The 17432-nt window shown below is 36.6% G+C and overlaps 1 protein-coding gene across 7 annotated transcripts in view; it reads right to left on the reverse strand.

Annotated features, from left to right (window-relative positions):
- PAM (peptidylglycine alpha-amidating monooxygenase) overlaps window positions 1-17432 on the reverse strand; it is a 108139-nt gene that overhangs the window by 53977 nt on the left and 36730 nt on the right. For all 7 annotated transcript variants that reach the window (XM_071448683.1, XM_071448682.1, XM_071448681.1 and 4 more), the window contains exons 2-4: window positions 6316-6828; window positions 5066-5186; window positions 2751-2808 (exon numbers count right to left, since the gene is read on the reverse strand). In XM_071448683.1, coding sequence (XP_071304784.1) covers window positions 2751-2808; window positions 5066-5186; window positions 6316-6407 — 271 coding nt within the window. In that variant the 5' untranslated portion in view covers window positions 6408-6828. The remainder of the gene's footprint in view (window positions 1-2750; window positions 2809-5065; window positions 5187-6315; window positions 6829-17432) is intronic.

A 17432-nucleotide genomic window follows, 5' to 3' on the forward strand; every position in this document is an offset into this window, starting at 1 on the left:
ACAGAATGCAATCTTCTCAAAATCACTAAACAGCAACGCAGTTACAGCTCATATGCTAGTTTTCCATTGTTTTTGTATGCTTTAAGGAAAGTTAATTACACCATTTATTGGCAATGCAATGAAGGCAGATCCAACTTAAACCATAAAAATATAGATTCTGTCCTTTAAAAAAGATTAAACATTGTCTCTGTGTCAATCTTCTGTGCTTATTTAAGCAACACAAAATACATGTATGCAAGTTAACAGTTTTCTACGTAAATATTTTATAAGGTAGGTCATTCTACATTCTTTCTACTCTCTACAGCTTGATATGATTGAGTCTACTCTTTCTAATGATCATGTAACTTCCATGGATTATGAAGACACCAATCTGAGCCTTCTCCATGAGGAACACCTTCCAGTGAAGCAAAATGGAATGATCACATACTTCAGACTGACCATATGTCTATTCATTTCCACCACATGTGAAGTGACAAAAGTGGGAAAAACGAAAAATTTTCTTTTAATTTTAAAGCATACAAAAATCAATCATATATATATATATATACATACATACATGTATATACATAATTGTTTGTTTGTAAGGAATGCTATCATGGGAATACTTTAAATTCACACAAGTTTTTTTTTACAGATTGCTCATCAAGTTCCTCCTGCTCTTCAAAGCTCTACAAGACAACCAGAATGGTTTCTCTGTCCAGAGACCTTATTCTACTTTGTAATGAAGGGTACTCAGGAACAGTGATCACTGGAAAGGTGACCAAATCCTGTAAAAATCAGATGAAGAATATATAAAATTTTAGATCTGCAGAAAAAAATAAATTGGGTTGCATTGCATGATTGCACTGAGACTTTGCATAACTTTTAAGCAAATCCTTTCAGTAGGTCCTTTTAAGCATCAAAAGAAGTTTATGTTCCTTTAACACAAGCAAGAGAACTAGATGTGCAGCAACCTAACAATGAATTAAACTATGGAATTTTTCAACTCAGTAACACACTAAATAAAAGCTGCTTAAGGAGGAAGTTAGTAGTATTGCCTTTCTATGGATCAACAAAAGCAGAAGAGTCTATTGCCCACAGCACAGCAAGCAAAATTTGAGAGTGAACACTCACTCCCTTCCTTCTATGTTCATTTCTCCTTCTGGGGTCATACTCACAAAAAAAATGTGAAGTCAGATTCCTACCTCTTTAGAAAACAGATATATAGAGAAAGCACTGAAAAAATATTAATCATTTTTCTTAGTTACTGTAATACAACATGAAAATCAAAACACAGTATTCTATCTTCTGAGGCATTTCCACAAGAAAATCCACATGGAACAATAATCTCATCATATCGTACATCAAAAACTACATGGGATTCCCATCATGCTTTTATTAAGCACAGGTATCCTAAAATGCAACAGAAGTGTTGTATTGTGTTCGGTTAAAGTTGGATTGTTCTGTTCCCCCTTTGTTCGACAATGGTTCTGTCCCGGTTCTCCCTCCCATTTCTGTAATGTCTGTCACCCTGACTCCACCCCAGTTAGTAATGTATCCCTTTCTCAACCCCTCCCCAGTGCCCTGCCAGTCACTCTCCATCCCCACCTTTATTGCTAGAAGTTTCTAGCTGGAGGGTTGGATGATTGGTCCAGGGATCGGGGGCCCCTCCTCTGTATTGTCCCCATTGGTGTTCTCCCTGTGTCAGTCCTTCGGATCTACTGTGTTCCTATTGGTCCTAGGTCTGGCCTTACATTCTCCACCCCTTAAAAACCGATGTAATCCCCTCCTCCATGTCTTCTCCTGCTGATTCCCCTGGAGTCATTAAACCCTGGATAAAACCACAGTCGGAGTCTGCCCTCTCATTCCGCTGGCCGCAGCTTCTATCTGATCTCGTCCTGCACAAGGCAACGCTTACAAACGTAAGCTGGGCGTTGGCCTTAGGCGCTGTCCTGAAGCCTGCTATTGGGACAAGTGCCCCCTGTGCTGCTAGCGGTGCTGGTCGGCTAGCTGGATGTCTCACTTTCAACCGCATTGCTGCACAGAAGTGTAAAGAAAGACAAATATTGTTTCCTTTTCAATAGTTTATAGCATGTTCCGAAAGCACAACTATCTTCAGCCAAACCAATAAGCTTTCTCTCTATCTGAACAACTGTATGTTCATGGCAAAGCACAATAAAATTTTAACTACCGCAAAGATTTTCTGAACAGATGGTGTTCATCTGCTGATTTATATGATGACAGCATTTGTAACACATTACAGTATTTCCTTCTACTTGTCAGCCATCTTATTCATGCCATGCCATTTAAAAAAAAAAAAAAAAAAAAAAAAAAAAAAAAAAAAAAAAAAAAAAAAGAGGGAGATATTTTACTTTCTCCTCCAAGTAAAATCTTTCCGCAGCCAACACTGACTCTAAGTACATAGGATTTAGAGCCTAAAGGAGGTAAACAAACTGTCTGCTCAGCAGTGCAGAATCAAGTGTCCAGACAGAGACATAAAGCCAATACTTTGCAGATGGACTGTTTGGTCCTGACTGCCAGAGGCATCCGCATGCAGCTCCTTAACTGCTATTACTCCTGAATCTCCTCAGGTACAGTTTTATCTTGACTCTAAGTAACTCCCTCTAGTTTGTTTCTGCATTAAAAATGGCAAATGCATTTTGGAAACTCTGACATCCAAAGATTAAGTTAATATGGGTCAAAGAAAAAAAAGAAATATTGAGGTTCTTCAAAATGGCTTGCTTAAGTTCTTTCAATCAACCAATACTCACCTACATAGGCTTCATCATCCACTGGCAGGGGTACTGACATGCAGAGGTAGGTATCAGACTGTTAAAAGAAAAGAGAACAGAAATTACCTTTAAATTGGGAAAATTTAGAATTTAAAGAATAGAAACAAAGCATTAAAGTTCCCTCCACTTTCTGAAAATGAATGTGGGAATACTGAACAAATGAATATATATAATAGGACCATCTAGAAAAAATATCATGTACTTTACTGAGATACTTGGGCAAATACAATGTATGTTATCTGGTTTACTATTGTAAGAAATAAATTCATTGCCACAATTTATTTACATGTAACAAATATCAGTTTATAAGCTTATCAAAGCGGCTATTACATTGGTAGGTACACTATTAGCTATTTTAAACCTCTTTTTTCTAAATTTTTTTTCCAACTTCTAAGGCTGTTTAGGAAAGGAAATGTATCATCTACTGGAATTTCACTACACCCATGAATTCGAAATCTGACAGGCCTTCACTTTCATAAGGACATCTAAACAGATAAAGATAAAATTCCTGCTATGAATAACTTCAAACTTAATTTAAAAGAAGACTGTGTGGACAGGTGTAAACAATTAAATGCAACTGAGAAGGAAGGTAAAATGGTGATAACAGTATGTGATTACACAGAGCAGTGATTTGCATAGATAAGAAACCATTTTTGGTGTTTTTGCTAGAAAATGGGAAGGATGAACAGAGGTTAACTGATACGATTGATATGAATGCCTTTGTGTACCGTGTTACATGCATTTACACTGTTGAAATACTAAAGCCTTCTAGAACTAGACAAGGAAATATTCTGTGTTTTTTATTTAACTTGGGCTAATAAGATTTTTCTTTAAAAAAACCACAACCTAATTTAGGACCTTATATTCAAACTTTGAAAGCCAACGGCAGCAATGCTTCACAGTGCAGTAGAAATTAAGCAGTTTTCAATTAATGTTCATGTGCAGTACCCGTGCCAAAAAAATGCACAACTCATATGGTATACACAGAACACTCCTAAGTCATATAAGGGCTTGGTTGACATTCATGCACCCATAGAACAACTGCAGTTATGAACTGTAAGACAAATCCTGGCCCTCCCACCCCTTCAACATGCCTAGTAACTCATTTCAAAAAATGCAGAGTTTTTGGCAACCTTTCCCCTAGACTTGACATTACAACACACAAAGAGAAGTTTTTTTTAATAGGAATCTGAACTCACTGATCTCTTTGTATGTGCTTCCTAGCTGTTCAACTGATGGCTCCTTAGGTAAAATCAATAACTCATAATTTTAAATGCGCACCTGGATGAACTAAGAGTACTTTTCACTCTTTTTGATGGAGAAGTTTACTTTACTGCAATAATACAGAATATTTTACTGCAAAGAAGATCCAATAGAAACCATATTTTTGTTTTGCACAGCAGAAATAACATCTCTTGCTTTAAATTACATGTTCCAGAGGGGTTTTCCCCAATAACTTGAAAACCTCATTTTCTCTTCACTCCTTTAAAAACCGCTATCTGCAACAATGAGTCATCAACTACTGCACCGCAACATACTTCTCTTTTCAAGCATCTGCAGCCCTTTAAAAGAGATGTAGACCTCCTAATGATATATATATATATATATATATATAATCCTCTGCAATGGCTTACTACAAAAAGAAAAAAAAATCATTCTTTAATGATTCTCGCTTAATGAAATTAGATATGAACATGACAGTGGAATCTCAATATTTTATGTGTATCTTAATGTTAAGTTTAAAAATCTTAACTGTCTTCACTTTTACTCACTTGGTTCAGCAGAATATAATATACTTCATACCTTAAAGAGTATAAAATTGTAACTTTTTTGTAATAGCTTTCATGCAGTATTTTGAGAGTAAAAAATACTGGGTCAGAAGTACTACCCCTTTTAAAATGCTTTTTGGTTGTTTTCTCTCAGCTTGCTAAACTGCAGCAACATACAGTTTAATGTAATTAGATTCACTAATGCATCATCTGAGATTTGGTGTAAACTGCAACTGCATATCTTACTAGCACAGCTAGAAATATTTCACATTATAAAACTTCAAAAATTCAGTTTATGAAACAAAATTTCATTTTACAATTAAAATTAATTCAATGAAGAGATTTTTCTCTCGTTTGAAGCTACTTGTTTGTTGCCTACTTTTCTCTGAGAAGCACATATGGATATGTATTCATAAAAGCTACCCTGATTTTTTTGTTCATTTTACTGAGTGATATTATTGGGAAGGCTTTGTTGTCCTAGCTTATTGAAAGAAGAGAAAGAGGCAAAACCTGCAATTCTCTCACCTGCTTAGGTGTCACTGCAGGCATGCGAATGTCCAGTGCAAAATCTGACAGACCAAAGGAAATCACTGGCTGGTCACTTCCAAGACATTCATTGGGAAGAGATGTGCTAATATCTTTGTATCTGAAAAAGAAGGAAGAAGGATTTTTTTTTCAAGTACTGATTTCTGTTATGTCTTTCTTAAAAGAAGGGTCTTTACATAACTAGTAAAGAAGTTAGACAATGCTGAGCAGTTCCAGGAGTGATCTGAAAATTTCACTCCATCACAGACTGAGGAAAACATCTTAGTTATGCAGTACTTACTGAAGTAGTTACTGATCTGAGTAATAAGATAATTAGTTTGGAAAATGTTAGATGAAAACGTAACCTATTATCTCATCCTAAAATTGTCAGAGGCACATGGATGTGCAGAAAATTAGTTCACTACATTATGTTGAGTACTATTCATAATTCACAACAGTTTTGGGGGGAGATTTTTGAGACTATGATTTATAATTCTATACAGATTAAACTTAAATTACATGCAAAGGGGCAACTTTTAATTCAAACACTATGGCATTAATAACAATTTCTGTGCTACTACAAAGAGCAAAGTAAAACAGAAAACTTGGCAACAATCAAGCAAATAGCAAATTCTGTACTGAACGCAACGTATAAATTAATTGTAAAAAAAATGTAGATCACTATAAAGAACTGAATGGTAAGACAAGAGAAACATTGATGCAACCCTGGCGCAAGTTTTGGCTAAGTATATACATCTATACAGTGACATGGTACCCAACCTCAATAACAGTAAAATTTTTTTCAGTAGCTAAGAGGCTACTTCTCTTGTCCACACTACATTAAAGTTTACCTATGCAATTTTGAATTCATACCACCCCTAAATTTCTCAGGACTGTTCAACTCATTTAATGTTTTCTTGTTAAAACATGGTCTTATCCTGCAAGCTAATCCAGCATCTGAAATACATTTATTCTCTGTGTAGCCTCAAATATAGCTGTAGAGTTAACTAAAAAAGTTGTATTAATTGCCATTGTATCCTTCTATCTAATGAGCAACCCTATAGATAAAACATGAATCCTGTTTTCAGTATGACAACAGTGCCATTTCAAATTGCAGAAAGAAAATTCTGTGCAATGATCAACACTGAACAAATACCAGAACACATTTTTAACTAAGACATGCTTTTTCACACTTCTGTAATATTTTGACTGCATGCATTTAACACATAGTATTTTCTTGCATAACCCACCTCTTGAAGACTGAAAGTGGGCTTCTGAAACCCAAACAGATGTTTTGAAACAGAAGAAGCAGTATTAGCAGGTTGCTAACAAAGCCAGCCATGTCTAGCCTATTTCTGGCTTGATTAGGCAAGCAGAAAAAGGGCAGTGCAGTTTTATCAGCTGTGATCTCGACAATCAGGTAGCAGCAGCAGAAGTATCATTTCACTACTTCATTATTATGTTCTCTGCAGGCATCCTCCAGCTTCTGACAGACCATCTGTCTTGGAAGGCAATGCACTGAAAATCAGGAAGGTGGATGCTACTATGTTGTCTGTTTTATTAGTTATAAAATGTTGTTGCAGAATCTTCCCTTGCAGATAGATGACACTGAACTTCTGTCCACTTAAGGAGCTGAAAAGGACTAGCACTCCTGTTGCTTTCTGCTCAGGTTGTGCAGTTAAATCTGCATGTTACTTATCAATCCACAGCACTGGAGACTTCAAGTGGCATCACAGAATCCAGCATCAGTCATCCTTCAGAATCTGTAAAAATAGAAGGAGCTTAAGCATGACTAACACATTAGAGCATTAGTTCTCAGCAAATCACTGTTGAGGCATTTTAATACATTAATAGGTTTTTTCATGAGCTTTAGCCCAACCCAGTAAAGATTGCATTGGTTCTGTTCAGTCCTTCTTTTCCTACCCTTCCCTGCATAAAGGATCAGAAAGAGACACATTTCATTTTGATATACAAAATGTACTTTCAAACATATTTTACATGATGGGAAGAAATATAAAAACCTCCTCAACATATAAAATGCAAACTGTGGAGTATTTTACATATGCAAACACTAGTATAATGTGTTCTAAAAGCAGGGGAAAAAAAAGCATCAACTTGACATAGCAAGAATCCATGCTGGTAAATTTTATTAACTATCACCAAATGTTTCTCCACATATTGCAGACTGGGAGAATATTTTACTTTTAATTCAACCTGTAAGAAACCATTATGTCATTAATAAGTAACTGTTTCTTATGTACTTCAGCTGCTTTTATACCCACTTCAGGAAAAAGATACTTAAAAATTATTTTTGGAAATACAGTAACCAGAACTGTTGACATCAGACTGCTTTATATTAGTTGAGTAGTTTTCTATCCTTTCATACACTGAGGGTATGTCAGCATAAACCATTAGTCTCCCCCCTGTTTAATTTCAACTGTTCTTATTTCCCCATTTTAATATACATGGTATTTAATTTCAAAATTTTTGTACTCTTTAATAATTATGCTAAAAAATTACACCATGTTTTACTGAAGCCATATATATTAGCATTCTTTTATTTTTTGAGAATTCAAGTTTTGGTAGAAGGAAAGTTTCCAGTCATAATCATATACAACTATGTACTAATTCTTCTAAATTAGTATAAATATAGACTATACTAAATAGTGTATTCTAGATTAGTATAAATACTAATAAGAAAAAAACCACCCAAATTAAAATACCTTCCAGCCTCTGGAAGACAGTCAAAATACTTTCATAAGGATGAAATAGAAAATAAGGATTCTGACATGAAATCAATGAAAATCCATGTATTAAAAAAAAAACCCAAACACTCCCATTTCAGGGTACATGTACCAAAAAGGCTTCTTATACATCAAAAGTGCTTAAGCATAAATTAAGAAGCCATACTGGCTAAACAGTTAATGCCTGTTGGTAGACAGCTACACTAGATTTGCATTGGACTATTAGCAAAATTTAAAAATCTGATAATGGTAATCAACATTAAACTTGCTAATTTTATTCACTGACGGATGGCAAAAAAGATTTAGTCACAAACAACTGAAAATAAACACATATAGTTTTCAGCTTGCTGAAAATATGCCAAGACTGTCCAAAACCATTCATGCAAGTAATGATACAATCTTGATTCCTTTTTTTATGTAAATTTTCATGTCCCACTTCTTTATTTGAAGAAGTTATCTTAATTGTTTTCATTGGTGAACTACACAAATCTGCAACACATTTAAAGGACTGTGCTGTGATGAAGACCAAAAATCATTTAAAAACAAACAAAAAAGACAAGCGTGACATGCTGATATGCTTCACATAAGTTAACTCAATAATATAAGGCTTCACTACGTTCACTCTTAAAGGAATAACTACACAACAGTAACTGTTCAGTATCTTTGTAAACTACCTGACCAGAAGGTCTACTACCTTTCTTTAGTTCTATTACCCAAGAAATTCTTTTTTTTCCCCATACCATTATGGAAATGCACCTGACAAGCATGAAGTCTGAAGAACAGGGACAGGAAGCATACAATGAGTTGTAACATACACAGAATTACAATATTCTATTTTTTTTAATATATGAAAATATATTTTCCAATAACTAGAAATAAGAACAAATGCTTAGCTTATGTCAGCTTCACTAAGTCTGAGATCTATTAAATCAAATCTGTTACAAACATCTACATGGTATAGAATTTAATAAAGTAGATTTATTTAATTGAAAAGAAATAAAAGAAAGGAACAAAGAAACCAGACTCATAGTCCCTCCCCATCTGAAATACAAGAGCTTCTTTATAGCAGTTTTCAATTCTCACTAGAAGTTAACTATAGTAATAGCAAAAATCACCAGAACACATGTTAATGTTAACAGAATATGCAACAATTTGTGGCTGACCACAGGAGGTGGGCATAAACCAATGATTTGGAATAGTCTAAAAAAACCAAAGAAATTAAGCTGTAGTAAGATAAATACACATCTGTATATTCTCCTTAAGAATGGTCCAATTTCATCTCCAAGTGCTTTTTTAGGTTTATCAGCTGGATGAATATGAAATATGAGGTTTAATGTATGCATATGAAATATGAGGTTTAATGTGCCAAATAATTCATATTACATCCCTGCCCAATGAAATTTTATATTTGGAAGGAAATGAGAGGGGAAAATTTAAGAAGGCAGCACTATCCTGAAGTTATTCCAATGTAATTTTAGGTATGATGCAATACAGAAAAATATTAGATGAGGGAAAAAAGCAAGGCTGAGAGATTCAGTAATAAGATTAAAAAATTAAGGTTCATTATGTGGACATCTAGATACCACTGTTATGCTTTCAATTTGGGGTAAGAGATCCCAAGGGAACAGAAGTAATAAAGTAAAAGGCATAATTAATGACAAAGACTACAGTGAAAGCAGAAAAAGGGAGATGAAAATTAGATTGGGCAATGTAAACATGCTATTTTATCCAACATGCTCCACCCAAACAAAGAAAAAAACAAGGGAGTAAAGAAGAAGAAAACAGCCTAAAGCAACTAGCACAAAGACTGAATGGGGGCGGGGAGGGGAAAGGCAGGCAAGAAGCTGGAATTCAAAACAGAATGCAAAGCAGAGTAACAATATATCAACGTGACATTATACAAATTCCTTTTAAAAGAATAGCAATTCATTTCCAAAAATCAGCTACATAAAGAAGTTCTGTATTAATCACAAGTTTATAAAGCATATTATAGTATTTCCTTATTTTCTGTTTAGTCACTGGAACATTTTATATACAGTAGCAATAGAACAAACTAGAAGCAGAAACCACACCCTCCACCACCACCACCTCCACAAAAAAGAGAAATTAGAAGATTATCGTAATTCATGGGGATTAATATCTAAGTCTATCACAGATGGCAATTTATCATAAAGTGAATCTCTGGTTTTGTTTCTTAGGCAATGAAGTAATGGAAATGAGCAAGGATTCCTTGTGTTCTGTCTTCAGCTAGAGCCAAGTTCACATTTTGTCTTAGGCAAAATTTTAAGCTTAGACAATAACTGGATATACAAAAATAACCAGTTCAACAAATGAACTGCAGCTAGGCCTCTAGGTTAGAACACTTTGCTTCTAATTACACTGGATAATATGTTGTGGAATCTGCTTAGGGATTAAGTAATGTACTAAATGCAGCCACCTGGGACACAGATTCATAGGAAAAAACATTTCATAAGAAGCCATCAAATCATACAACCTTTTGATACTCAACATCAATAAAAAATATCTCACAAAACATATCTAGGGGTTAGGAGATGTATAATGCAGATAACACTGGATTGGGACAAGTGACATCAGAGCTTGGTACATCAGAGCTTTGTGCTGCTATGCAGAAGGATCTTGACAGGCGGGAGAAATATCCTTATCTTGACCCATGAGCCTCTCATTGTATTTTGTCTTCCTTGCCCACTCAGCGAGGGAGTGACTGAGCAGTTTGGGATGGGCACCTGGTGCTTAGCCAAGGCTAACCCACCACTGTGTCCTGTGCTGGGCTCCCTCGTGTGAGAAAGACATGGACATACTGGAGAGAGTCCAATCAAGTACCATGAAGATGCTGAAGACACTAGAGTATCTCTCCTACCATGGCTGAGAGAGCGGGGACTGTTCAACCCCAAGAGAGAAGGCTCAAGGAGATCTCATCAAGATATAGAAATGTATGAAGGAAGGGTACAAAGAGGATGAAGACAGGTGCAAACTTATTCAACATCTTTATCAGTGATCTGGGCCAGGGGATCAAGTGCCACTAAGACAGTTCATACATGACACTAAGCTGGGTGGGAGTGTTGATCTGGAGAGCAGGAAGATTCTGGGCAGGTTTAATCAATGGGGTGAAGCCAGGTGGATGAGGTTCAACTAGGCCAAGTGCTGGGTCCTGCCCTTGGGTCACAACAGCCCTCTGTAGTACAAGATTGCCCCATGGAAAAGCACCTCCAATCACCCATTTTAATTGTTGGTTGCCTTGTATTTTTCTCTTCTTGCTCTGTGTTTATTCAGGAAGAAGATGCCCTCCCTCCCTGCCCACCCCAGCAGTATATTAATTTTCTATCAGATGAATTGGTCAGTGTGCCAGCAGGCAACTGCTGGCCTTAAATCACAACAAAAAAACTGTGAGCGTACAGCTGGGACTGCCCCCTGCTTGGGAAGCAACTTATACTGGATTGGATTTGGTGTAGTATTAAACATATTTTTAAAAAATGAAAATGGTAACTTTTCAAATACAGCTTGCCTTTTGCTTTAATTTATATTGTGCAAATTCCTATCTTCTGGTACCTTCAGATATGAATACCAAAGGGATAATAAAAAAAGAGAAACATGATTGCTCCTAATGTTTAAATTAACCTTCTCCAAAATCCGTTCTGCTGAGAATAAGTATGATGCCTATTTTTAAAAGAAATATTATATAGAAACATATTGCCTAGTCCATCACAGGAAGAACAATATTAATACATTAAATAAACGACTGTGATTTGAATTTTCTTTTATGCATTACAGCAGTGAAACTGGATTCATTCTAACAGGATTTATTCTTTGAATGATTTCCAAATACGTTGAAATTAGAAAATATGCATTTCTTTCCTGTTTAACTAGAAGAATAAAATGGTAATTAATATTAAGCTCTCCTTAAAAGGATTGTTTATAAGGGCAACACAACATATGAAACAAGTTCAATTAAATATCTGAATCTAAGCTTATTTTGAGATATTCTGATGATACATAAAGCATTTTAATGGGTTTCCTACTGGGAAACTAAGTTCTACTTACTATCTTAAGATAGACTATGTGTACCAAGAAAAATAGAGTAAAATCCTTTAAATACTCTGTCAATTCAGTAAGTATGGTAAGTTTTACCCACTAGACAGATTTTTTTGTTGTTTTTAAAATCAACTGAAGTTTTATACATCAAAGAAATGGAGGATGAAGAACTCTAAATACTCTTCCGTTTTGGAGACCAACATGTTCACAACACAACTTGCAGTTTCCTAACTGCTGTAACAAGAGAAAATCATAAACCCTATGGCCCCAAACCCTAAGCAAACCCTATTAATAAAGAAATCATTCAGTTGTATTTAGTAGGCAAGTCATACAGCAATAGTAGTTATGGAAATCACAAACAGAAGGATGCAAAGAAACAGATTATTTTATAGATATATGTTTATTCAAAGAAAAAGCAAGGATATTATTCCATGGGTGACTGGGCAAAAATTTATAGAATATATAGAAACTAAAATGAGCCTCAGATTTTTTTTTTTGTGAGCATCGGGATATACATGAGAAAACGCAGAAAAACCGAGGGAAGCAAACAAACCACAACTCAAGGTGTCAGAATTGCTGTCACCAACCTCTGCACCCAGTGTCATTCTCAGCATCTCCCAGATTTGGGACAGAAGGGACAAACTTAAAAGATTAAGAATCTAGTCTAGAATTGTTAATTTTTTAATACTGTGTGATGACTCTGTGGAAACAGAAGAAAATGTGTAAGAAAAAAAAGATGCAGAAAAGATTTAACTACTACTTTATAATGTGATCTTATTGAACAGCCTCTTCTTAGGACTTGGTTATTTGCCAACAAGTAAAGCTGTCCTAGGACTACCTTCCCAGTCACATTTTCCTCCCATTTCTAAAGTAAATACAACAAATGCCTCTCCTCAACACAATGCACATTCAGGTGCGAGACAAAGAAATACCTGAAAAATAATTTTAATATTGTACAATCTAGAGACACTTGCCAGTGTGTTTCAAATCAAAATAAAATTATTGTTCTTGGAAATTATGGAAACTTACATCAATTTCTGAATCCTAAGCTAAGATTTTTCTTAGCTTTGTCTTAAAATTTACATAAAACATGATAGAGAGTTCAAGGTAAGATTTTTTACTCATTCTCTCCATCACCATACTGTAAACTATTTGGCATAAACTTGTTTAAGAACAAGGAATTGTACTTTGGTTGACAGAACAGAAATATATAAGCAAACCAGCAAAATAAATTTCTTCCTCTTTATATAATACAGTTGAGCCTGCATTAGTAAAACAGGAGACTTCAAGCAGAAATTCACTTTTACAGCCTCAAACTGCTTTAAACACTCCTGGTCTTCTCTTGGGAATCACAGATATGTTTCAGAAGTCTGAAGACAAGACAGCACGTGTTGGTTCTCCTACTCTGCATTTTAATAGCATTTGAAAAGCATTTTATTCCCAATAAATCACCTTCTAATGCTTCTACTTTGACCAGGTATCAAAATTCTCTTGTCAAGAAAGATCAACAATTTTTATAGAAAGACAACATAGCAAACTGCTAATTTCATATAATTAAAAAGTGAACAAGCTGGATGATACTAAGTGCTTGCTTAAAAGGGAAAACACATAAGATGCCTCTGCTTTCATTTAATATCCAGATCACTATCAGTAGCACAATGTAAGATTAAAAGTTTACTGAAATGCCCTTTGTTTTCCCTTTGTTACGTAAAAATAGAAAATATTAAAGGGAGAACGTTTTATAGAGTTAGGATTAGCCTCCAAGAATAAAGCAGATGAGAGATCATTTCAAGTGCTTAAGTTCAATTATGCATTACATGTGAAGTATGAATTCAATTCACTGCACGTTCCTTCGCTAAGAAGGACATTGAATTAGGTTGGGCTCACCTGCAGGGATCTTTGAGAGACAACAGAAGCTTGCCCCCATGACAGACAGAGCCAGTTCCAGTCAGCTCCAAGATGGACCTGCTGCTGCCCAAAGCTGAGCCCCTTGGCCATGCTTGGTGATGCCTCTGCTATAAGGTAGTTAGGAAAGGGTAAAGAACACTGCACAACAGCTGAGAGGGGTGACAATAACTGAGAGAAACAACTCTGCAGACCCCAAAGTCATTGAAGAAGGAGGAGAAGGAGATGCCAGAAGGAGATGCCAGGAGATGCCAGGCACTAGAGATCCACCTGCAGCCCACAGAGCCCACGCCAGAGAAGGTGGATATACCCTGAAGGAAGCTGAAGTTGCTGAAAAGCCCATGCTGGAGAAGGCTCCTGGCAGGAGCTGCAGGCGATGGGGGATCTACACTAGAGGAGTCAGTTCTCACCAACTGAACCTATGAAGACAAACCATGCTGGAAAAGTTCAAGGAGGACTGTCTCACACAGGAGAGATCCCATTCTGGAGCAGGAAGAAAGCATTATAAACTAACTGCAACTCCCATTCCCTATTCCCCTGCACAGCTCAGGAAATGAGAGGAATAGAGAGTGAAGTTGAGGCTGAGGGAAGCTGGTTATAAATGTGTTCTTATTTCTCAGTATCCCACTCTGTTTAATTGGTAATAAATAAAAAAAATAGAATATCCTGAGCTGGAAAGGGGCCCACAAGGATCACCTAGTCCAATTCCTAGCCCTGCACAGTACAAGAGCCAAGAGTCACACCATGGGCCTGAGAGCATTGTCCAAAGGTTTCTTGAACTTCCCACTGCAGGGACAGTTTTTTGTCATATTACTTGAGTTGGAGCAGTTGTCAAAGGTACTACATGAAACTAAGCACTGGAAAAAAAATAAGAAACAGCAGCGTGTAGCTAGGAGTCAGGACAGCAGCAGGGACAGGAATACTGCTAATGCTAGCAAGCTTCTTGCTCTCCTTGGACATGCCATTGTAATGCACCTTTATGCCTCTTGTTCGGCAAATGGTGATTCCTAGTTCAGTACAACATTCTTAGAAGAATGCTGGAGTGATTACTTCCACAGATTCTATTTGCTCAGAAGGATGCTAGAATGACCTGTTGATCCAAATACTATTCATGACAACACCCCCCAACTCCAGACACATCCCCTGCAAAAACATGCCTCAATAAGCCTTCTTTAGATTACAAATATATGGCTACTAGAAATAAAATTAAAAAAAAAAAAAAGAAAAATTAAGAACTTTTTCCTGACCCCTTAAATTGTATGCCTCTTTTAAGTAATTCCAGATAAAAATATGGAACATATTCCTATATATCCAGTCTAGGTCATGCAGTTAAACTGAAGCATTGTAGCTTCATAGAAGTTACGAGCAATTTCATTTAATGAAAATAAATCAACAGAAATTTCTTAGAGTTCATTACAAAAGTAATGTAGTCTTTCCTTGCCTCACATGGCACAGATAACAACACCTCTCAATTAAGGAAAAAGATAATGAGGAAAGTGGAAGATGAAAATCAAGTCAATGAATCCAATTCCATTTAATATTCACTAACATTGAGCAACATAAGATCCACGCTAAGAGCAGATAAATGAATCCTCAACTATTATAGGCCTTTTTATGACACAGTTTTTAATAGTTAAATGCATTGTCTTCAAAACTAGTATCCATAAAAGAAAGAATTCTGTAAACATCAAAATAATGCTAGAAATCTAGCACCTTTAGAGATACAGATTTTTAGTATCACAAAATATAAAAATGCTAATACTAAGGTAACTGAACACAATGAAATAGAACAGTATTTCATTAACATTAACATTATGTGGAATTTTTTAAAAGTGTAAGGGTAAGTGCAACACAATTGCCTGTGATTATACTAGCACTCGGTGTTCTATGCAGTGCCTAAATATAGCTACAGTAATAGTATATACTAGGACATAAATGGATAATCAAGAAGGAGCCCAAGTTTCTTTGCTAGAAGGCACCATTACACATGGGAAGACAAGAGTTCACAAGAAACTGGAAGAAAAACTAAGCACATCAGAAGGGAAGAGTAAGGGAAAGAAAACCAGAAATGAAAATCAGTGCAAGAAAGAAGTGCTGAGAACATACTATGCTCCATTGCTATGTACAAAACATCCAACACCGTAGCAGAAGTCAGGAAAAGGGACTCCACACTAGTGAATGTGCTCTAAAGGAAGCTTCAGCCTATGGAAACCCCATACCAGAGCCAGCTCTTGGCAGGTGCTGTGGCCTGTGGACAGGTACCCATTGTGACAGATGCACGTGTCCCCTTAGCCAAACAGTACAGGTTCGAGGGAAGATAAAGATCTGAGCCATTAATGGGCCAAGAACTCCAGTCTTATCTGTTCTCTGAAAACCCACAAAGGAGCAGACTGACCCAGTGAGCATCCATGCTCACGAGCTTGGAACATTGATCATGCGATTAAAAAATGAATAGCAAGTTGCTTTTCCAAGGATCATTTGTCACAGAACAAAGGAAGTTAAGGGCACAAGGAGTCTCATGCATACTTGTCCCAGTGTACACAATTTGACTATGAGAAAACCACATTATTCCATAAACATGACAGCCTAAGTGAGCCTTCTTTGAGTTCTGCTTGCCAGGCAGCCTGGAAGTGATCTCCCTTGGGTGGCCTCTCAAGGTTGCTCCTTGAAGTAAAGAGGCCATTTTCCCAAAGATAGGTCTTTTTTAAGTGATTGATATTGCATATAGCCTTGGAAGAATGGTAACTTTGATTTGTGCCTGGTAATTTTGAATCGTTGTTCAAATGATTGGGCCACACAGTAATAGAGTGAACTCTGGCACCAAGCTGTACTTCACAGTTTTACAACATCTTATTAATAACGCTTTTGCTAAAACCCTTTGACAGTGGTTCATTAAACGATCTAAATCACCAATTCATGACACCCATTAGGAGCAGTGCCCCTACAGGGGGCTCACACTAGAGAAGTTTCATCTGGAAAGACTGTAGCTAAGGAGAGGACTCACATTTTACCAATTCTTGAAGAATTATATCCCATACCCTACAGGAGGGACCTCACATGGGAGCAGTGGTAAGGGGAGGATGTTAGATTGTATGGCCTGCTCCAAAGGGGCAAGGGTTGGAGACTTAATGGAAAGACCTTTAATTTGTTGTAATCCATGATTTGCATTTTATGTTACAGGAATTCCTATAAAAGGACCTACCTCAACGAGCAGCAAGACGTGCCCCACACAAGGCAGCAGAAGCGCAGCTGTGACCTGACCTGACTTCTGTGCCCAGTAACTCCCCACAACACACGACCTCTCTGTCCTGAGCAATCACCAAAACAGATGAAGCTCCTAGACATGGACTGAATGAACTCAGTGAACATCTGTGGCATTTTACAAGGGCGGTCCATACATGAAAAGACAGGAAGTGGTGTGTAGGTGGTGAGGATAATAAGGATGTATTGGATAACATGGGACCTGAGCACAATATGAACAGTATGGAATTGGGGATGGAGTGTGGGTTTGTGGGCATAATTTGTACTGATTTTGTCTTGGACTATTTCTTTCAAGGAGCTTATATGGACTTATGCCTTGGATTTGTAAGCAAATCAGCACTGAAAACAGATGGATGTTTTGTTGCTGAGCGGTGCTTACACAGAGCCAAGGCCCTCCCTGCTTGTAA

Source organism: Agelaius tricolor, unplaced genomic scaffold (genome assembly GCF_023055355.1).
Source record: "Agelaius tricolor isolate 1412-34295 unplaced genomic scaffold, bAgeTri1.0.p SCAF_27, whole genome shotgun sequence".
NCBI lineage: Eukaryota > Metazoa > Chordata > Aves > Passeriformes > Icteridae > Agelaius > Agelaius tricolor.